The sequence below is a fragment of the Cricetulus griseus genome, chromosome 8 (genome assembly GCF_003668045.3).
Source record: "Cricetulus griseus strain 17A/GY chromosome 8, alternate assembly CriGri-PICRH-1.0, whole genome shotgun sequence".
In the NCBI taxonomy this organism is placed as follows: domain Eukaryota; kingdom Metazoa; phylum Chordata; class Mammalia; order Rodentia; family Cricetidae; genus Cricetulus; species Cricetulus griseus.
The window spans coordinates 25512779-25535186 of NC_048601.1; the positions used below are offsets into that span (position 1 = coordinate 25512779).

General features: G+C 41.7%; 1 protein-coding gene across 3 annotated transcripts in view; it reads left to right on the plus strand.

Moving 5' to 3' along the window:
- The window catches only part of Adipor2 (adiponectin receptor 2), a 42274-nt gene that overhangs the window by 12321 nt on the left and 7545 nt on the right, over positions 1 to 22408 (plus strand). For 2 of the 3 annotated variants that reach the window (XM_027429275.2, XM_027429276.1), the window contains exons 2-4: positions 3629 to 3875; positions 14020 to 14139; positions 17678 to 17849. In XM_027429275.2, the coding sequence (XP_027285076.1) occupies positions 3705 to 3875; positions 14020 to 14139; positions 17678 to 17849 (463 nt within the window). In that variant the 5' untranslated portion in view covers positions 3629 to 3704. Of the gene's footprint in view, positions 1 to 3628; positions 3876 to 10397; positions 10423 to 14019; positions 14140 to 17677; positions 17850 to 22408 lie in introns of those variants that run through there. The other variant, XM_035448453.1, reaches the window with a different exon arrangement.

The window sequence follows — 22408 nt, forward strand, 5'->3', positions numbered from 1 at the left end:
TTTTTTAACATATATATGGATATATATCTATATGTATATATAATGTATGTATGGAAGAAAACCTCAAATAATTTAAATAGCACTTATTATTATTATTATTATTATTGTATATTACTGTTTTATGTATATAGATGCTTGCCTGCATGTTTGTCTATGTACCTCATATATGCCTGATACTCTTGGAGACCAGTTACAGATGATTGTGAGCCATCACGTGGGTGCTGGGAATTGAAACTGGTTCCTTTGGAAGAGCAGCCAGTGTTCTTAACTGCTGAGCTATCTATCCAGCCCCAGCACTCATCCTTGTTAAGAATTCATTTTTGTTATTTTAAATTATGTATATGCAAGTTTTTCTGCGTGGAGTCTGTACATGAGTGCAGATGCCTTCAGAGGCCAGAGGTGCCCCCTTTACCCCTCACCCCAAGCTGGAGTCAACAGAGGGTTGACTGCTGGACATGGAAGTGAGAACCAGATTTGGATCCTTGCAAGATCAGTATGTACTGCCAACTTTTATTGAACTGTCTCTAGCACCCAGTTCTAATATGGTTTCTCTCTTCTGTCTCCTCTGGTTGTTTCTGCTCTCTTCTCTTGTGCTGTCCATATATACATTTTATGCTCCAATCACATTATGAATTTTCTAACTTATAATGGTTCATTTGATTATCATAGGCTTATTTGTTTTGTTTCATGTGTATGTGTATCTTGCTCACAAGTATGCATGTGCATCTACTTGATGTCTGCAGAGGCCCGAAGAAGGGACCACTGAAACTGGAGTCAGATCGTTATGGGTGCTTTTAACAGCTCAGCCACCTCTCCAGTCCTGGCTATTGTAAATCTGAAAATTTTTCTGTCTCTTTACAATTTTTTTTTGGTTTTTCAAGACAGGGTTTCTTTGAATAGCTCTGGCTGTCCTGAACTCAATCTGTAGACCAGACTGGCCTCAAACTTGGAGATTGCCTGCCTCTGCCTCCCAAGCACTGGGATTAAAGGTGTAAGCCACTACTGCCCGGCTCTCCTTAACAATTTTTATATCCCTCATTTACCTCTCATTTAGGTACTTATTCTCAAGGACAGAATTAAACTGTATTGTTGGTAAAAGAAACCTTTCTTATCTATTACTTTACTAGATTTGTTTGCTTTTGGTTTCAAGGTCTTGCACTCTAGTAGGAATTCATTTGCTTCAAGTAGGTAGAGTGTAAATAGACAGACTATAGTAAAATGTGATTCTCTAGAACCTTCTAAGATGAGGAGATTTCATTTTATTAAGTTTTTGGTAACCTGGAGGTTAAACTGCCTCCCCCCTTTTTCTTTTTTCCTCATTTTGATACAAGGTCTCATTATATGGCCTTGATTGGCCTGGAACTCCACACAGATGCCAGCTGTGGTGGTACATGCCTTTAATTCTGTCTATTAGTTGAGAGGCAGAGGCAGGCAGATCTCCGAGTTCAAGACCAGCCCGGTCTGTATATCTATTCTAGGACAGCCAGGGCTACACAAAGAAACCCTGCTTGACCACACCCCCCCCCCCCGGGAAAAAAAAAAACATTGCCTAAAAAGGAAACTTCTTAGAAGGGAGGATGTTCCCAAGGGGGTGGGGAAATCTTTCAGATTCTTTACTTAGGGGTTTTATAGAGAAACTGGACAAAGGCTGAGTTTTTCGAGATATCTTGGGCTGAATTAATGGAGCATATCTCCCCCCCCCCCCACACACACACTGTGCTTGTATCACAGGCTCAACCAAGGAAATAATTATACCACTGTTCATGCATTGCCTATCAGGTTAGAGGTGATCAAAACCCTTCTGTCCATCTCTGGCTCACTCTAGCTTGACCTTGACTGTTAGCCACTTGACCAGTGTTACTTCCCTTGCCAAGCTCTCCATGTTCTCACATGTACACGGTCAGCTTGTAGTTGTACTGTGACAGAGTTAACTGTATCCCAGCCACCAAGATGAAGTTGTAGTCTTTCTTGGCTTACTCTTTGTCTATAGTGTAGTCTAGGGTTCATCTCTTAGGTGGAAGTTAATCGTCGTTACTTAAAAACAATTTATGCATATGAGTATTTTGCTTACATGTATGTATGTGCACCATGTGCATGTGTGTGGTACCTCTGGTGCCACAAGAGGGCTTCAGATCCTCTGGAACTGGCATTACAGATTGCTATGAGTCACCAGGTGCTGGGAAATGAACCTGGTTCCTGTAAGAGCTCTTAATTGCTGAGCCATTTTTTTAGCTTCTTGTGCTTCTTGCTTCCTAAACTTTGAAAGTAACTAGAGAAATCCTGCAGTAAGCTGAAGTCATTAGAGACTAATTTTTTGGCTAGTTCTTAGTTTGTGTCTACATCAGTATAACTTGTACTTACATACCCGACTCACATACACAGTACAGCATTGCCTGGTTTTTATGGACTCTAGGCCTTCTTTGTTCCTCTCTTTCCTTTCCCCAGTAAGAACGTTGTATCTTAGCAGTTAGTGCACAGTATATTCTTGAATCTTCCCTTCTAGGTGGATTAACTCTGGTAATCTATTTTGTTATTCAACTGATTGTCTAAAGTACATTTGCATGCTATGAATGAAGAGTTAGATGAGAACAGGAAAGCTAGAACTTCTGGGGAATAAAATTATCACAGACTAGTTAGGAGAAAGATCTATGGAAGTTTTTACCACTCAAGAACATTGAAATACCTTTCATCTGCTTCTTAGATTATATGCATGGCATCTCCTGGGATTGCAGATATAAAAGGGATATGCTCTGGTCCTAAGTTTCTTCTTTTCATAGTAGTCTTTAATTAGAGACCAGAGTGACCAAGTGTCAGATATTAGGCATATTGAATATACAGTGTTTCTGGTAATACACATGAATTAATTAGTTACTATTAATTAATATATACAAATATGCATGAATTTAGAGATTTTTGGCCTATTTTATAAAAAGTGTGTGCAGAGTTTTGGTTTTCTCATTATAAAAGAAAAATAACCCTGGTCATTATGTAATGAGATTTGTTAAAATCAAATTGAAATTTAATAAAATGAAATCCTGGAATTATTTAAATGAAATTGGATATGTAAAATGGCATAATATATAAGCTTACATGTATTCTTTTTACATTTAGGGTTTTTTGTTTTTGAGATTGGATCTTTCTTTGCAGCCCTAGCTGGCCTGGAACTTGCTTTGTAGAGTTGGCCTCAAGCTCACAGAGATTCCCCTGCCTCTGTCTTCTGAGTTCTGGGATTAAAGGACTGCACTACTATGCCCAGCTTCAGTTAGGCATGCTTTTAACTGAAAAAAAAATGATAGGGTTAAAAAAAAGGCATAGATAGAGCATATAAGTCTTTTTGATAAATCCTTAGTTCTTCTTTATGTGTTTCTATGCCAGGGGCATGGTTTTGAATACTTTCTAGTAATTGTATTGCATAAATTCATAGAACCACATATTTTACAATTAATATAAGTGAAAATATTACACATGTCCTTTTTGGTTGATAGATTTTTGGCAATCTTTTAGCAGTGGGTATAACTTTTTGAGAATTTTGCTCTTTTTTTGGTTAAATTTTCCATTCCCTGAGGGTATAATAATGTAGCTCATGTGTTTTTCCCAGCACTCATGTGTATAACTTTTCTCTCCTTAGGGTCAACTCAATATCATTCTCCCAAGAAGAAGGGACAGAACAAAAGATCACTTTGTAAGAAAGGCTTTGGTATCCCATGAACGAGCCAGCAGAACACCGATTGGGGTGCACCAGGACTCCAGAGCCAGATATAAGGCTCAGAAAAGGGCACCAACTTGATGATACAAAGGGAGGTAATAATGACAGCCACCAAGGAGATTTGGAGCCCATTTTAGAGACATCTGTTTGCTCTTCCCATTATAAAAACGTAAGTTAAAAGTCTGGAGGGTTGCAAACAAAGCAGACATGAAGGGTGATATTTGAAAAGAATGCATATGTATAATATATAATGTGTGATTTCTCTAGAGGAAAGGTGGAGATGTTGACTTAGTAAAAATGTATTTTTTAAAATTTTATGTATGGTACCACATGTGTGTTTTGTACCTGTAAAGGCCAGAAGAGGGTGCCAGATTCCCTAGAACTGGAGATACATATGGTTATGAGTCACCATGGGTGTGCTGAAACTTGAACCTGGGTTCTCTGTAACAACATCAATGCTGTTTGGTTTTTTTTTTCAAGACAGTTTCTCTGTGTAGCACTGGCTGTCCTGGAACTCACTTTGTAGACCACACTGGCCTCAGACTCACAGAGATCTGCCGGCTTCTGCCTCTGCCTCCTAGTGCTGGGATTGAAGGCATGCGCTACCATGCCTGGCAAAACTTGGTTTCTTACTGAGCTCAGATATTATTTGATTTCATATTTGCACCTTTCTGCTGGCACTTAAAATCATAGCCACTCTGTTTTGTCTTCTTTAAGAGAGACTGAATGTTTGCTTTTAAAGATTTACTTATTTTTGTGCTTATGAGTGTTTTACTTGAATATCTGTGAGTGCATTGTGTGCCTGGTAGCTTCAGAGGCCGGAAGAAGGTGTAGGACCCTGAGGCTGGAGCTACCAGACTGTTGTAAGACTCCATGTGGGTGCTGGGATCTGAATCCAAGTGCTTTGAAAGAACTGCTGAGTCATCTCTCCAGCCGCAGAACCAGTCACGTTTTAGTTATAACATTGTCATTGATATTTTGGAGAAATTATGTACAACTTCTCAAATTGTTTATCTTCAGTGCCTATTTTGGGGCCAGTAGAATCTTGAGGACAGAAGGTAGATTTTAATGTTTTATTTAGCTTTTCAGACAAAAGGGGAAGACTTAGGCAGTTCATCATGGTAGCACATGTGTTGTGAACAGCATCAGACAATGTTACAGGTGTGTAGACATATACAGTGGAATGTTATGTCCACATTCAGTGATGCGGTGCTGGGAGATTGCATGTCTTACTGCAGGTCTGTGCTTCCGAGTGGTTAGTGATTTAATCTTGCTATTATGAAACATTACAGGCTGGTTATGCCATCCAGGGCTATATAGTGAGACCCCATCCAAAAGCACAAAACAAAAAATACTCAACAGCAACATTATTGAGATGCATGTATGAAGCAGTACATGTTTAAACTAAACTAAAACCATAGTTAAACTGGGTGTGGTGGTGCACGCCTTTAATCCCAGTACTCAGGAGGCAGAGGCAGGCGATTCTCCTGAGTTCTAGACCATCCTGATCTTCAGAGGGAGTTCCAGGCCATCCAGGAATACATAGTGAGCCCTGTCTCAAAAAGACTAAAAATATACATTTGATTTGATAAACTAGTTTTATGTGCTTGTGTATATGTTATATCTATAATATTTTTAATTTTTTTTTGGTTTGTGAAGCTAAGTCTCATGTAGTAGTATGTGCATGCATGCATGTTTGTACATGCACACAGGACAGGAAATGAAAAAAATTTTTGACAAAACCAGTGGTAAATAATGCATGCTGCTAGAAGCAGAATCAAGTTGGGGGCCTTGATTAAAGTTGGGTTTTTAAAATATACTTAATACATTCTAAGTAAAAAAGGTAATACCCACTTTGTATTTGATTGATTGATTTGGCTTGGTTTTAAGGTGTTGTGGGTCAGACCCAGGCCTTTGGACATGCTAGGTTTAAGTGCTGTTCAACTTAGATACAGTTCTGTTGTTTAAGATACTTGTGTAAATCAGGAGTGATGCCTTCACATGCCTATTTTCTTAATAAAAATGCCGTAATTTGGGATACCAGTTTAGTCAGTCTTAGATTATGCTGCTTGGCAACTAGTCTCAGATATTTCTACATAGATTTTTGTTCCCACTTTTCCTCTGTTTTAGTCTGGCTGGTGTGGAGAAGGGTGGCCCTTCCCTTGAGAAGATTCCCCTGAGCTGATTCTGGGGTTGAGCAGCTTGTGACTCCTGAGTCGTTGGTTAGCCTCCTTTCCTGCCGTTTACTGCCCTCTCCCTCTAGTGTTTGCTTTCTGAGATTATCAGAGCCATCTCTGCCCACTAGTGGCTCATACTGATACATGATCGTGGGAGAGCAGCCCTAGGGCAGCTCGCTAGTTATGGAAGTTGTTGTGAAGACTGTAAGTACCACACCCGTCCTCAAGCTTGTAGGAGGAGCTGGCAGGGTAGCATGCCCCTGGCTTGCCACATCACTTTATACCCAAGTGGCTTCCAGGACCACCTCTTTGTTCCTGCACTTTCCCCTGCTTTCTGCATTTGGGTCTCTCCTGGCACCAGGCCCTCACTCCAGCCCTGTCCATTTTGGGTAATGAAAGTGTGATCATCCTGTGGAGCCAGCCTTTGTCTATTAGTGGAACTTGACATCCTCTGTTTTGTTGCTTACGGGTGAGTAGAAGTCTTACCCCCTCCCCCACCACCTGGATACGTTTCCTAGAGAATCACCCTTGGGTATGGATACCTAAGTAGGAACTGGCACCCAGATTCTTCATCTCCAACTGGAGAGGAAGGTGATGCAACCTTGGCCTGAGAAGGGTGTGACCATACTTTGCCACACTGTCCTGTTGGTTGACATTATTCTCATCTTCCACCAGACCTTCTCAGAAAGTGAGAATCAGTTCTGCTTTCAGCTACAATTGATCTTTACCACAGGGAAAGTTGACCCCACTGAGCAGCTGACTTCTGAAGGCTCCTGTGGAGTGAAGGTCTGAGAGGTGACAGACCCAGGTTTCAAGTGGCTTCCTTGCTGCCTGCTAGCAGCCTTCACTACTTATCTTCTGGTGCTTCAGAAAAAGGAACTGAAGTTACCTTACAGGTGACCATGTCGAGGAAATGAGCTGGTGTGCACCAAGGCCTGGTGGTCATTATGTGGATATGTTCTTGCCTCAGGGTCAGATGACCCCAGCTTAGTACTAGAGATAAAAACAAATGGTGAATGTTTCTTTTTTTTTTCTTTCTTTCTTTTCAAAGATTTATTTATTTATTTATTATGTATACAGTGTTGTGGCATATATGGCTACACGCCAGAAGAGGGCACCAAATTTCATTATGTGAGCTACCATGTGGTTGCTGGGAATTGAACTCAGGACCTCTGGAAGAGCAGCCAGTGCTCTTAACCTCTGAGCCATCTCTCCAGTCTCAGTGAATTTTTTTAATCATATTTTATTTATGTCTTATTTTTAAGGTAGGATCTCACTAAGTAGCCCTAGCTAGCCTAGAACTCACCATGTAGATCAGACTGGCCTTGAATTCTACATTGCTCTGCCTCCCTGGTGCTGTGATTAAAGGTGTGTGTCACCATCCTTGGCAAATGTTTGTTTATTAGAATCAAGACCCAAAGAAGGTTAGAAGGAAGAATTTGTTGTTCTGAAACAACAAAATTTAGAAGAACATAAAGTTCTTTGAGTGAAGGAGAAAGGACTTTATGAAGTGTGCTATCTCTTAGAAAATCAGTCAATTGGAATCTTGGAAGGTGAATGCTCTTCCAGTAGGTAGTGATAGATGCTGTAGATGAAGAAGCTTGCCCCGAGGACGATGTTTGTGATGGACAAGGTGATGAGGCCATAGACGGTCATCCTCTTTGCCGAGGTTTTACTGAGCAGGCAGTGAAGGGGGGTAGAGCAGCTGTTGGTGTTGCAGTGACTTTTGCTCTGACTCACTATGGGCAGGTGTTTGAATAAGAGCAGGCATAGAAACACAGTCTGGATGCTGACCTGCAGGAGGGCGTGGAACAGATACAGATATAAGAGTGTCTTCTTCTGGTGGAAGTTCAGGATGGGTATCTTCTGGGGTTGACTCTGCTTCATGAATGCCTCCATGAAGTCCTTCTCCATGTCCACTGTTTTGTCTGTTTCCTGCTTGGACTTCACCTTTACCTTGATGTGAGTATGCCGAACCTGAAGCATGAAGAATTCCATGAGGAAGAACAAGGCTAAGAAGAGGAAGTAGAAGTAGTACCACATTCCTGTGATAGGAATGCTAAATAGTTGTTCAAAACACTCCACAACACAACAGCGGCTGATATTTCCATGGCAGTCGAACTCTTCATGGATTTTGTTCCAGGGCAACTGGACCACATACATCACTATGCTGTATAAATAGATGAGGCCAAACCATAGTGTCCGCCCAATGTAGTAGCCAGATTTGTCACCTGCTACTGTGTACAACACAGGGATCATCGCAATTGTCACTTCTACCGTCATGTTCTCCTATTTTTCAGGAAAAGGCCAGATACTTTACAGCCCCCTAGAAAGAAAAGCAGAGCAAGAAGTCAGGATTAGAAGCTGTGGTGACGATTCCCTGGGTTAAAATGCATGCCACATAAGTGTTAGGACCTGAATTTGAGTGCCCTGAACGCACATAAATGGCTAATGGAGCGGGATTGTCTGTAGCTCTAGCACTTGTAGGATATGGCAGGTAGAGATAGGCGATTCCTTGGAAGTGTGCCTACATAGTAGTAAAACAACAAAAAGACACTGTCTCACGGTGGAAGGTGAGGACCTTCCTACATGTGAAGCTGTCTTCTGACCTTCATATGTGTGCTGTCACATGCATACACCTGCTCCAGTTCTCATTCATATTCACACCCCTACCCCACATGTCACACATAAAACTGGTCAAAAAGAAGTCAAGATCAGAAAGTGAGAGCAGTTGCTGAGTGATCTGAACCCATCCAAGAGGCCTGTATATATTTCTGATTTCTCAGCACTGCTTCCTGGCTGTCAGCTCCCCTACACAAGCAGGCATTACCTTCTATCATGGATGTTTCCTGCTTCTCTGGTTCAGCCTACAGCAGAGATCATCTCCCCTGCTACCAAACAAACTTTCCAAATTAAAATCATGGGTGTAGATCTCATCTCTTGTTGTTACGTTATGAAGTGTGACCTTCATGTTTATATGGTCCATGTTATCCAGCAGTAGAGTGTTAATGTTAATGTGGACATAATTATATTTTATTAATGAAGAATGAAAGACACAAATAACATTAAAAATTATCATTGTGTCTGGCTATTTCTATTCATCCTTCCACCTAGTGAGAAGAATGCCCTGGGTTCATTCACCAACACCTTAGGGAAAAAAGTCAGTCAGTGTATTGTTTCTCAGTCTGTCGACAAGTGTGGGTTATCATATGAGAATCTCTGTAGACCTTTGCCAAGAAATCTCCAGAGCATTCCCTTCTTGTTAAGAAGAACAAAGTGTATATGACTTCTTCCATCTGCAGCTCTTGGGTCGAACTGTCTCCCTAACTGTATAGTGGTAACCCTGCCCATTCAGTGAGCCCTGTGCTGGTGGGCTACATATATTATAGAAAGGTAAACTGTTTTTCAGTCGTCTTTCAAGCTCTTTTATTTTTGGGTCATTGTGTTTGTCTTCTTTTATGTGTGTGTTGTGGGGGTACCTCATGCTTACAAGGTAATATCTGCTGATGAGCTACACCCTTCTCCCTTTTTTGTTTTGACACAGGGCCTCACTGTGTATTCTAGTCTGACCTTGAACTTTCAACCATTTTTCTGCCTCTCATCCTCTTGAATTTTGGGGCTGTAGTTGTGCACCATTATTCACTATTCTGTTTTAATGTGTCCTGTTTTATATTTATTTTTAATTTATGCATATGGGTGTTTAGCCTGCATGTATGTATGTCTGTGTGCCACATGTATTCTTGGTGCCCAAGGAGGCCAGAAGAAGGTGTCATTTTAACTCCAGAAGGAACTGGAGTTAAAAATGGTTGTGAGCTGCCATGGCAGTGCTGGGAATTGAATCGTGGTCCTTGAAGACCAGCAAGTGTTCTTAACCCCTGAGCCACTGCTCCAGCCCTTTACATATATTTTTGTAGTCCTAGCTGGCCTGAAACTCTTTGTAGGTCGGACCTGCCTCAAATTCACAGAGATCCACCTGCTTCTGCCTGCCGAGTACTGGGATTAAAGGCGTGTGTCACCACAGGTAGCAAACCTTATCTGCATTTTTATATAATGATTTACTTGCTTATGTTATGTGCATTGGTGTTTTAACTGCATGTATGTCTGTTTGAGGGGGTCAGATCCCCTGGAACTGGAATTACATACAGTTGTGAGCTACCATATTGGTGCTGGGAATTGAATCTTGGTCCTCTGGAGGAGCAACCAGGGCTCTTAACTATGGAGCCCCACCTGTATTCTTAAAAACAGCAAACAAACAAAAACTCATTCATTTAATTTCAGGTTTAAAGTGGTTAATAAATGTATTAGATATTTTTTTTTATTGTTGCAAGGTGTGCATGATGTAAAGTCCAGGATTTAAATGATTTTTAAGTGCATTTTTGTGGTAGTTAAGTACATAACCACAAACTTCCTCCATTTCTAGAACTTTTTCACCTTGTTAAACTGAAACTCTGTGTCTGTTAAAGATTGTCTGCCCTTTGCCACGCTCCTTAATTCCTGACAACCATCATTTTGCTTTTTGCTAGTCAAATTTGATGACAGGTAAGTGAAATCACAGAATGTTCATCCTTCAGTAACGAGCTTATCTCACTCAGCATGATATCATAGGTGTTTATCCATGCTAGATCAAACGTAAGAATTTCACTTAAGAATCTCTTGATGGTGAGGCGGCTCAGTGCCTAGAGTACTTGTTGTGCAATCCTGACCTTGAGTGAAAGGAGAGAACCAGTTGTATAAAGTTGTCCTGTGACTGGCTGTGGCAGAGAGAAGAAAAAGAATCTAGTCAAGCGTGGTAGCCCATCCTTGTAATCCCAGCACTGAGGAAGGGGTACAGTAAGTTTGAAGCCAACCTGGGCTAAATAGCTCCAGGACAGCTTTGAGCTACATCGTGATGAGACTGTCTCTGAAAAATAAAAAAAGAAAATTGAAAAAATATTTCATAGGTGTACTGTGTGAACATTATCACTCCTTGTGTGTCAGGTGAAACGGGTGCAGTTCATGCACAGGCAGCAGGACAGGCGGGCACCAGACTAGCTGATGGTCCTGTCAAGTGAGTAGATGAGCAAGAAGGGCCAAAGGGATAGATGGGGACAAGGAGAAACACTCCCGTTGAGTACGATGGTGCCAGACACTTTCCTACAAACTGAACAGTGATGGACTCAGTCCTTAGACTGGCCTTACAAACTGAGCACAGATAATACTGTTTACAGATAAGAAAACATCATTTCTGCTTAAAAGACTTACTTCTTAGATTGTGCTGCTCCTGGGGCGACAGCTGAATCCCTTAGCCTCTTGCAGAAGCCCTCTCCTGTATTGGGAACCTCTCCTGCCTACCAACTGCTACTCTGCTAACTGTTTTGGAATCTGTCAGGGAGCTACTCTATTTGTTGAGCCACCTGCCAGTCTTTCTGGACTCTGCCAATCATTACATGTAAAACAAGATGAGGGAATAAATACACAGACCATGGTTTATAAGGATGGATTTTGGTAGGGTTGGAGAATTGGTTCAGTGGTTAAGAATACTTATTCTTGAAGAGGACCTGAACTCAATTCCCAGCATCCACATAGCAGCTTACAAATGGTCTGTAACTCCAGTCCCAGGAGATTCCACACCTGACCTTGGCTGGTAGCAGATCATGTATATGGTACGCATTCACACTTACAACCAAAACATTTGTATAACTAAAATAGTGATTTTTTTTTTTTTAAAGATGGATTTAGGAGCCTAGGACCCTGGTCCATTCATCTCTAAATCTGTCCCTTGGGTCTGTGCCTGTGTTTTAAGGTCCCAAATATCTGAATTTGGAAGAAACTATCATCATATTCTCCAGTGGCTTTAGTATCTGTACTAATTTTCTGTTGCTGTGATAAAACACCATAACCAGTGCACCTTAGAGAAGAAAGCTATTTTGTACTTACAGTTGGAGAGGGATGTGAGTATCATGACAGGAGAGCATGCAGCAAGTAGCAGGCATGGTAGAGGAACAGCAGGCTCAGAGAGCACAGCCTTTACCCAAGCACAGATAGACTGAACTGGAAATGGTACAGGTTTTAATTTCAGAGTCCATTCTTAGTGACTGACATACTTCTTGCAGCTAGTCTGTACCCTTTAAACCTCCCCAAACTGCCATCAACTAGGTACCAAATATTATTTCTGATTCAAACTACCACAACACCTTTTTCATTCTTAAGCATCCAGTCTCTGTCTCTGCATTTCTATGCATTTTCCCCATCTCCTACTTTAAAACAAAGTACAGAAATCACCGGCCAAGACTCCTGCCCTATTCCTTCCAATTCCATAAATCTCCTTTCACCGTTTCTATCATCTTTGCTCCTTATAGTAGCAGAGAGGCTATATTCATCCTTTGAAAAGCTAGTTTTCAGCCAAGCGTGCATGCCTTTAATCCCAGCACTTGGGAGGCAGAGGCAGGTGATCTCTGAGTTTGAGGCCAGCCTGGTCTACAAGGAGCGTTCCAGGACAGCCAGAGAGCTACACAGTGAGACCCTGTCTCGAGAGCAATAAAAAAAAATATGAGAAAGCTATTGTTCAATGAATTCAGAGTGCATCTCCAGGCCTTCGAAGGGATTTGTGTGAACTCCCAGCGTCTTCCCTTCTCAGCTTGGAAGCAAGTTCTTTCTGCTGTGACCCTACTTAGCTGTATTCTGCTCTGTGAAGCTCCTTGAAAGAACTGACATCTGCACAAGCTGTCTCCACTTGTCTGCACTGATCATTTCAGCCCCTCTCATTGAGAGAGAGAGAGAGAGAGAGAGAGAGAGAGAGAGAGAGAGAGAGAGAGAGAGAGAGAGAGAGAGAGAGAGAGGAGAGAGAGAATATGTGTGTGTGTGTGTGTGTGTGTGTGTGTGTGTGTGTGTGTGTGTATGTTGGATTCAAAACAGGGTCTCACGGTGTAGACAGGCCTCACTCTTGCCTCTGTTTTTATCCTGCCTGAAATTTCAGAAGTATTCAGGGTACTGAATACTTCTGAAATTTCAGAAGTATTCAGCCTCATCTAATGGAAGTATTCAGTTAGAATACTTCCATTAGATGAGGATCATGGCATATGTTTTCCTTTCTTGATAGTCGTAATTGTATGTTTTGTTTTGTTCTTTCTGGTTGCTGTTGTCACTAGTGTTTGTTTTGAGACAGGGTCTCATGCAGTCCAGGTTGGTCTTGAATAAGCTGTCTCCTGAGCCCCTATATTGAAGTCTGGAAGTAGAAACTTTTCTTCCTCTTCTTCCTTCTCTCCCTTCCTTTTCTCACTTCTTCCCGCCCTACCCTCCTTTCCCACCCTCCCTCCCTTCCAACTTCCTTTTTCCATTTATTTATTTATTTATTTATTTATTTATTTGGTTTTTCAAGATGGGTTTCTCTGTGGCTTTGGAGGTTGTCCTGGAACTAGCTCTTGTAGTCCAGGCTGGTCTCGAACTCACAGAGATCCACCTGCCTCTGCCTCTCCAGTGCTGGGACTAAAGGCATGTGCCACCACCTCCTGGCCTTCCTTTTTATTTTTTAAGCCAGGGTCTAGTTATGTAGCTCAGTTGGCCTGGCGTTCATAATCATCCTGTCTTAGCTTCTAGTTTCTTCTAGGCCTTTATTATGAAGGGGTGTTGGACTTTGTCAAAGGTGATTTGAAGATATTTGTGTGTGTGTGCGTGATACAAAGGGGTGGGGCCCATGTGCCAGGGTGCACATGTGGAGGTCAGCAGACAGCCTATCTACCATTATGTGGCTTCCAGGGATCAAATTCCCATTATCCAGCTCTCACTGACCTATAGAAGTAACTCTTAAAACTCAAAGGAGACTAATAAAGCTACTCAAGAAACAGACTGTGGAGTGAGCATAGGGATGCTGTTATAATAGGCATTTGTTTATCCCTCAGAAAGGAGAAAACTCTGTTTATTTGTTTTGTCTTATTTTGGTCTCACTGTGTAGCCCTGGCTGGCTAGAAACTCAGAGATCTGCCTATCTCTGTTGGGATTGAAAGCGTACAGCACAGTGCTTGGCTTCATTTTTAATGCTAATAGGTTTATAATGAACTTACTGCTACTGACTGTTGTTGATGCTTGACTGAGGCTTGACTTTAAACCTTTGCATCTGCAAAGGACCTGTCTTTGACTCTTGCTGTGATGTCTTTGCAGAGCTCTGAGGAACTCGAGTGCAAAGATGACAATTCCCAGGAAGATGAAGGGTTTATGGGCATGTCTCCTCTCCTACAAGCCCATCATGCTATGGAAAGAATGGAAGAGTTTGTTTGTAAGGTAAGATTGCCATTCGCAAGGAGACATTGTGAAAGAAGATGGTAGTCCTTTGCTTTTTGTCCTGCTTGGCAAGTAGGGGGATCCATTGTAAGATGGGGGACAAATAATTCTGGTTTGAATCTGTTGATGATACATTTGTAAAACATAGAAATAAAGTTTCTATGTCACCAGAATGTCCAATTGGGATATGAATTTCTCCTGATACAGGTTAACAGGGTAAATGTAGATTAGATAAGACAGAATGAAACAGTTTGGAGTGGTTGTATTAGAGTTATTAAAAAGCCATACAAAACCCGTTCTTCTGTTTAATATGAACAGTGTAGTTGTTGTTTCTAGAGATTCCACAGGCAATGAAACTGCTGTGGTAGACATTTCAAGATTTTCATGTTCATTTATTAAGTTCAGCTAGGTTTTTAAGTGTTTTTTCAGTCCATTGTCTGAGTCCCTAGGACTCATTGTAGGTTTTTTTTTTTTTTAAATGATAGCTAGAATTGAAGGTGCTTTTTTTTTAAATGATAGAATTAAAGTTACTTTGTTTTCTTAAAATGAAGGTAAAATTGTAGTTACCTTTTAAAAATAATAGCTAGAATTGAAGTTACTTGTTGAAAAAAATATAGAGATTCTAGTGGTTTTTTAATCAGATAAGCAAGTGGCTAGGATAGTGTCCTAGTTTTCATGTTGCTGTCATTAAATACCCTGACAAAAAGCAACCTAAGGGAGAAAGATTCTATTTTAGCCTGTAATTTCAGGATATAGTTTAATGTTACAAGGAAATCAACTTCACTTAGGTTCTCAGGACCTGAGCAAAATGAAGCCAGATATTTGACCAAATATCCCATTAATGGCCCCTGTGCAGGTACTGGGTAGAATCCTTGTTCCCCTCTGAGAGCTCATGAGCTCAGCCTTCATTGGTTTGTATTTCTTTCAACATTCTTCCAAGCTTCCACAAGGACAACCTGTAAGTGTTTTCTACAGCATTCAATGGCTTTTCTGGCCTGAAGTTCTAAACTCTTCCACACTTCAGTAAAAACCTACAAAAGCTGACTCAAATGGAACAAGAATCAAACCAACCAACCAAAAAAAAAAAAAAAAAAATCATATAGTTAGGTTCATCACAGCAGATCCCACTTCTGGTACCAGTTTCTGTTACAACTTTCTATTCTCAGTCTCTGTTGCTGGAAGAAATATGCTGACACAGAACAGCTTAGGAGAGAAAGGGGTTATTTTGGCCCACAGTTCCAGGTTAGAGTCCATCATTCTTTGGGGATCCTTTGCATCAGGGACTTGAAACAGTTACACCCATGGTCTAGAGCAGAGAGAATGAGTGTATGTATGCCTGCCTGAGCTCAGCTTGCTTTTTCTACTCTACTCAGTTCAGCACCTAAACCCAGGGAATGGTACCTCCCACGATGGACAGGCCTTCTCAATTAATGTAACCAAGTTATGTAATCAATATGGTTAATGTAATCGAGACAGTTCCCCACAAATAGGCCTACAGGCCAACCTGATCTAGGTAATCACTTAATGAGAGTCTGTTCTTGGTTATATCAAGGTAACAATCAAAACTAACCATCACAAGTAGGTATGTCAGAAAAAGCCTTCCTCCCCCACCCCTGTGTGTGTGAGCTCAAGTGTGTGTGTGTAAGTTCGTTTTTTGTTTTATCTTGAGAGGCAGGTGATTGGCATTAAAAATGTATTGTGGTCTCCTTTTCTCTCCCTCATAGCTGTTGTATTGCTTCCAGTTCCAGCTTTTTTGATAGTTTGAGACAAGAGGATCACTTTAGTGTATGAATTCACAGCCAGCTTAAGCAGTATAGTGAAACCCCCATCTGAGGAAAATAGAATTTTAAAAGAAGAACGAAAATATTTAAGAAAAACAAGTATACAAGGGTTTTTTGTTGTTGGTGTTGTTTTTTCTTACACTGTCATTTAAAGAGTTAGGCATCTGCAGAATTTTCTGTCAACAGGTGTTCTTAGAAGCAGTCCTTCGTAGCTACATGGGACAACTGAAGAACTAGCAGGGAACAGTGAAGATGAGAGTCATCTTGGCTCATTTTATTTATTTGACTTTAGGGATATACATAGATTGACCAGGTTAGCATCAGTGAGTATAGGCCCGGAGTTTTGAACTGGAAGGTGAGAGAGATAAAGAGAGAGGAAGGAGGGGATAAGACTGATTTAATAGATAGGGCTGCATCTGTTCTGAAGTTGGCACTTCCCTTAGGAGAATAGAAGTGCCCACAGAGGAACACTTCTTTTTATAGTTGTCAGTAAGGAAATAAGAGGGCAGAGAACAGGAAATGGGTTGTGGAGTGAAAGGAGGGGCACAGTAGCAGGCAAGTGACAATCTTCCACAGAATGGGGAGGAGAGCCTGTTATTATTTTGCTTAAATTAAAGATAAAGAAGAAGAGGAGGCGCAAGATGAGACCGGAGACTATTAGACATATTAACCAGTTTATTATAGGCCCCGAAGGGTAGGGAGACTAAAGGAGAAGAGAAACAGGGTTAATGGCTGACTGACTGCCATGGCTGGTGGCGAGAGAGAGAGAGAGAGAGGGGGGGGGGAGGAGGGAGGGAGGGAGGGAGGGAGGGAGGGAGGAAGGAAAGAAGAGCAGAGAAGGAGAGTAAAGAGAGAATAGAGAGAGAGTAAGTGGGCAGGGATCTGTCTTTTAAAGGGGTCCTTTGCACCTGCGTGCAGACTTAGTTCCCATGGAACCCTGGGCTGACCAGGGTACTGCCAGAGCGGATTCCGACAGGTAACAGAGGCAGGCCAGCATAATACCTGAACCTTTCAGAGCCCAGTTTATGTGGCTTAGCTCTTTGCTTTGTTCTAAGATCTCCAGGGGTAGTGGGGTGACGTCTTTTGAGTCCTGATTAGCTTTATAGTGTGTTAGATGGAAGCACTGCAGAGCACAGTAGCAGAAACTCTTCTCTCTTGTTTGCTACTGACTCCTGGGTGAAGTAGATCATCATGGTGTAAGGTTTCAGAAAGACAGGAGGGTTAAAATCAATAGGGTGCGGTGGTGAACCGTCTTTCTCAGGAGGCAGTATCAAGGTTCTAACCCCCTTTGGTTAAACTCACACTAGTTAACAGCAGAGACCCCAAATCTCTTTACCCTTGTGCTTTTTCCATTTAACACCTCAGTTTTCTTGTAGTACAAAGCAGAGAGGACACTTTTTAGGAAAAGACATGAAATGAAGCAACGAGCATTAAGTATAAAATGGTCATATTTAATGACATTTTTCTGAGGTAAAGTCTGTTGTCGATGATTGAAGGTCTGTGTAGCTGGGGCTTTGAATTCCTCTTCCCCTTAGCTGGACTAAAACCAAGGTCTTTTAGGACATAATTTGGTATTTTATTTGTGCTTTCCTGTTCCTAACAAAGACTACCATTTAGAAATACAATTTTTTTATAAGTCCTTTATTTTCTCCAATATAAAATTATGGTAAAAGTTGTTTGGGAACAGTGTTGCTAAATGACAACAAAAGTTTGTTTGATAACAAAATGTTTGATAACATTCTTCAATGAATAACTAGGTTTGGGAAGGTCGATGGCGAGTAATCCCTCATGATGTGCTACCAGATTGGCTTAAGGATAATGATTTCCTTCTCCATGGACACCGACCTCCTATGCCTTCTTTCCGGGCCTGTTTTAAGAGCATTTTCAGAATACACACAGAGACAGGCAACATTTGGACACATCTCCTAGGTATGTAATGTCAGTGGTATAATGAAATTAGTGATTTACTTCATTTTCTTTGATTTTAATGTATTTTGAGTGTATGTACAGCTCTTAAAAAATATGATAGAATTTACCTCTTTCCCCTTAGATTTTCAGTGATAATTTCTCGTTGGTTTACTCTTTGCTCTTCCCAACTTGTGCTGTGACTTTATTACATCCAACTCATCTTTTTTTTTCCTAGATTCTTGTTTTGAGGCAGACTCCCACTGTGTATCCTAGGCTAGTCTGGAGAGGTCTTAGCCTTTTGCTGGGGTCCAATTTGTATCAGTCCCACACTACAGAGTCTATTCTGGACTGGTGTCCTTAGGGCTGAGATCAGAGCTAGCTGGGTGGCTCCGACTCCATCCCTGAGTGGGGTGGGGGGTTGCTGGACTGAGAAATTCCTAGCTACCCAAGGGCAATAAAGGCGAGACACAGGCATCTTGTCATTTCAGGAGGGCTCTCAGTCCATGCTGGAAACTGGAGTCTCCGGTTTATTCAAGCATCCTCCTAAATAGCTTTCCAACAGTGGGGATGACCACAGCTGAATTAAAGAATACAGAGGCATCTACTATCATGTATATAGCTGATGTCAAGTAATGCTTTTAATTCAAGAGGCACCTAAACAGTCCCTAGGCACTTAGACGAAAACCTCTGGACAGGTGCTGGCACACCCAGGGCCTAAGTCTGTTGCTATGCAAACAAGGAGACATTTTTCACTGAGGCCAAGCCATCCAGCGGTAATTTAGCCAGCATCTGAAAGACAATGGGAGATTCAGGCTCCTGGAAAATGGAGCAGAGGTTTTGATCCCAATACTTTATAATCAATAATTTTTGGGCCCCGACAGCTTTTTTTTGTTGTCGTTTTGTTTTGTTTTTGTTTTTCAAGACAGGGTTTCTCTGTGGCTTTGGAGGTTGTCCTGGAACTAGCTTTTGTGGACCAGGCTGGTCTTGAACTCACAAAGATCGCCTGCCTCTATCTCCCAAGTGCTGGGATTAAAGACGTGTGCCACCAATGCCTGCCTCTCCTTAGCCTCTTGAGTGTTGCAATTACCTTGTTAGACCCCCGGATCTGTGGTTTTTGCTAGGAATGAAGGAACCAGCCACCCATTTCGGCAGCCATGACAGTAACACGTGCTCGCTATGACCTTTCCTTAGACACTAGAGGTTAGGTGCCTGCCTCGTGACAATGAACCAATCAGAAGTTAGCTGGTGGCGCTATGCTTTATGGCTCTGGGTGTACTTTACGGATAGGCACACAGCAATGATGCACAGAGCATAGCAACCACCCTGGGAGGGCCTATGGGCCATAACAACCAGTTGGCCAATCAACACAGGGCAAGCCCTCCAAGCCTGGTGGCACACCAATCCTGAGCCTGTGCGTACCCCTAGACACTCCCCTTACGCTGCCCTACAAGATCTATTGGCAGCCGGTTTGAGGGGTCTTTGCTAGCCATCCACCATGGCGAGTGGGTGAAAGACCCGAGCTAACATGGGGTTAGCTCGTTAAAAACAATAAAAGCCTCATGCAGTTTGCATCAAGCCCTCAATTCTGCCTGGTGATTGGGGTGACCGTGGTCGTGGCCTGGGACCCTGGATACCTGAGTTTTTCCGGGGGTCTAACAACCTGTGTGCACCTCATGCCTACCTTCTTTCCTAGACCTTTTGACAGTGGTGTCAAGTGAGGCAAGGCAAGAATTGCTGTAGAAAATAGTATTTTAATAAGAAATGAAAAGATATATGAGAATGTAAGATGTTTTTCTGTCATTGTTTAGGTTATTTTCAGTTGATGTAAATAGAATATGAAATAGACATTTTTCCATTTTTTTTATTAAAGAATATAGAAGGGAGAAAGGATAATCTTTTCAGTAAAAGGCACAATAGAGCTGAGGTAGTCGATCGAATAAAGAAGAATGAAGTAGTATGATACACAGTAGCATACTCCTATAATTCCAGCACCTAGGAAGTGAGACAGGATTATGAGTATCACCTGAGCTATATAGTAAGATTCTGTCTTGAAACCGAAACCAAATCAAGTTCAGTCCCAACTTCATACAGGAGCTAATACTATAAACCCTTAGGAAAAACAGATATAAGTCTTGGTGACCTTGAAAGACCCCCCCCCAGGCTCAGGCCCCCCAGGATCTTGGTCCAGGAACGTGGTTACCCCAATCACCAGGAGGAGTTGAAAGCTTGATGCAAACTGCACAAGGTTTTATTATAATTGTTTAACAAGCTAACCCCATGTTAGCTCAGGCCTTTCATCCACCCGCCATGATGGATGGCTAGCAAAGACAGCTTGAAGGGGCTGCATAGAGATCTTACAGGGCAGTGTAAGGGGAGTATCTAGGGGTACGCACAGGCTCAGGATTGGTGTGCCTCCAGGCTTGGAGGGTTTGCCCTGTGTTGATTGGTCAACTGGTTGTTATGGCCCATAGGCCCTCCCAGGGTGGTTGCTATGCTCTGTGCATCATTGCTGTGCGCTTGTCTGTAAGGCACTCTCAGAGCCGTAAAGCATAGCACCACCAGCTAACTTCTGATTGGTTCCTTGCCACGAGGTAGGCATCTGACGACCTAGTGACCAAGGCAAGGTCAGGGCAAGCATGTGTTACTGTCATTCTGCCAAAATGGGGAGCTGGTCCCTTCAACCTGAGTTAGGTAACAGGTTTTGTTTGTTTTGGATTTTTTTTTCTTTTTTTTTTTTTTTTTTTTTTTTTTTTTTTTTTTTTTGAGACAGAGTTTTTCTGTGTAGTCCTGGCTGTCCTGGAACTTGCTCTGTAAGCCAGACTGGCCTCAAACTCAGATTGGCCTGCTTCTACCTCCCAAGGATCAAAGGTGCATGCCACCACCACCTGGTAGATAACAGTTTCTTAGAATTGATACCTAAAGTATATACAGCCAAAGAAAATAAGTTGGATTTTGTCAAAACAAAACAAAAATGTCACAGAATGTTGTCAAGCAAGTTAAAAAGATAACTCACAGAGTGAGAAAATCTTTACATATCATAGTATATCTGGTCTACTATAGGACTCTTGTTACAAGTCAACAATATAAATAGCCCACCCTTTTGAGGGAGCAGTAAAGCTTCTCTGTAGACATTTCTATAGAGAAGGTACACAGATGACCAACATGTACTGTGGACCTTTCTGTATGACAAACATGTACTTGGAAAAGGTTTATTTTTATCAGACAATCTGTCGCTGAATAGATAAACCAAATGTGATATACCCATGCAATAGAACATTGTTTGGGTTCCAGTGAGGTCGTTAGTGGGGAAAGGCTTTTGTTGCCTCTAGATTTTATGACCTGAGTTCAATTCCCAGGACTTAAATGGTGGAAGGAGAAAATTGGTTCTTACAGGTTGTTCCCTAGCCTCCATACACATGCACACAAACAAGTAAGTAAAAGTAAGATTTTAAAAAAAAGAGAATTTAGCTGTAAGAAGATGAATTACTGGGTGTTTGATACAACATGCTGAGTGAGCCGCTAAGCTCATTAAATGAAGAGACTTAATAGGCTACTTAATTGTATGGTTCCATGTACATGAAGTGTCCAGAAAAGGCAAATCCATAAAGAGAGAAAGTAGTTACTGTTTAGTGCTGGAGGGCGTAAAGGACATTGGATGACAACAGGTACAAGGGTTCTGTTTGGCATGATGAAGCTGGTTTGCAGTTAGTCCTAATGGCTGTACAGGCTTGAGAATGTACAAGTTTCTGGATGTACTTCATTTGACTTGCATTTCTTACCTCACGTTTATTTTCTACTGTGTCTCCAGTTTCCTGCTAATATAGTAAGAATAATCAAATTTGTTGGTAGCATCTAAGTCAATGAAATAAAATGTTAAAGCACAATCATTTACCAGCTCCTGTTTGTGCTTTCCTTAGCCCTCTATTAAACAATAAGAACATGGTATCTTATTGTGGAGACAATTCAAGAACTGAGTGTAAGCCAGACCTAGTGGCACTGCTATAAGGGAAGCTGAGACAGGAGGATCATAAGTTCAAGGCCTGCCCCTGTTAGAATGTGTCTGGGCAATGTAGTGAAAGTGTTGAAAAATCAGCCTGTAAAATGGCACACACATTAGTACTGAAAAGGGGCTGGAAAGATGGCTCAGTGGTTAAGAGCACTTACTGCTCTTGCAGAAGACCTGAATTTGGTCCTCAGCACCCAAATGGCATTGACAAACCACCTGTGACTCCAGCAAGAGAATCCAGTACTCTTTCTGGCCTCCATGGGCACAGTGCACAGACATACTTGTAGGCAAAACACCCATACACATAGCAATAGAGAAATCATTTTTAAAAAGTACAAAGAGTTAAGGAGGACTTCTCAGTGAAGAGCTTGCCTAGCATGTTAGGAGATCTTGAGTTCAATCCTCCACAAAACCATAAAACAACCAAATAGTAAATCTTGGTGTGAGCCTGTGGTGGTAGCAACACAACTTCAGTCTTGCTTTCAGGAGGCAGAGGCGGGCAGATACTTGACACCAGCCTGGTCTACAGAGTGAGCTTTAGGCCAGCCAGAGCCACATGGTAGTGAGACCCCCG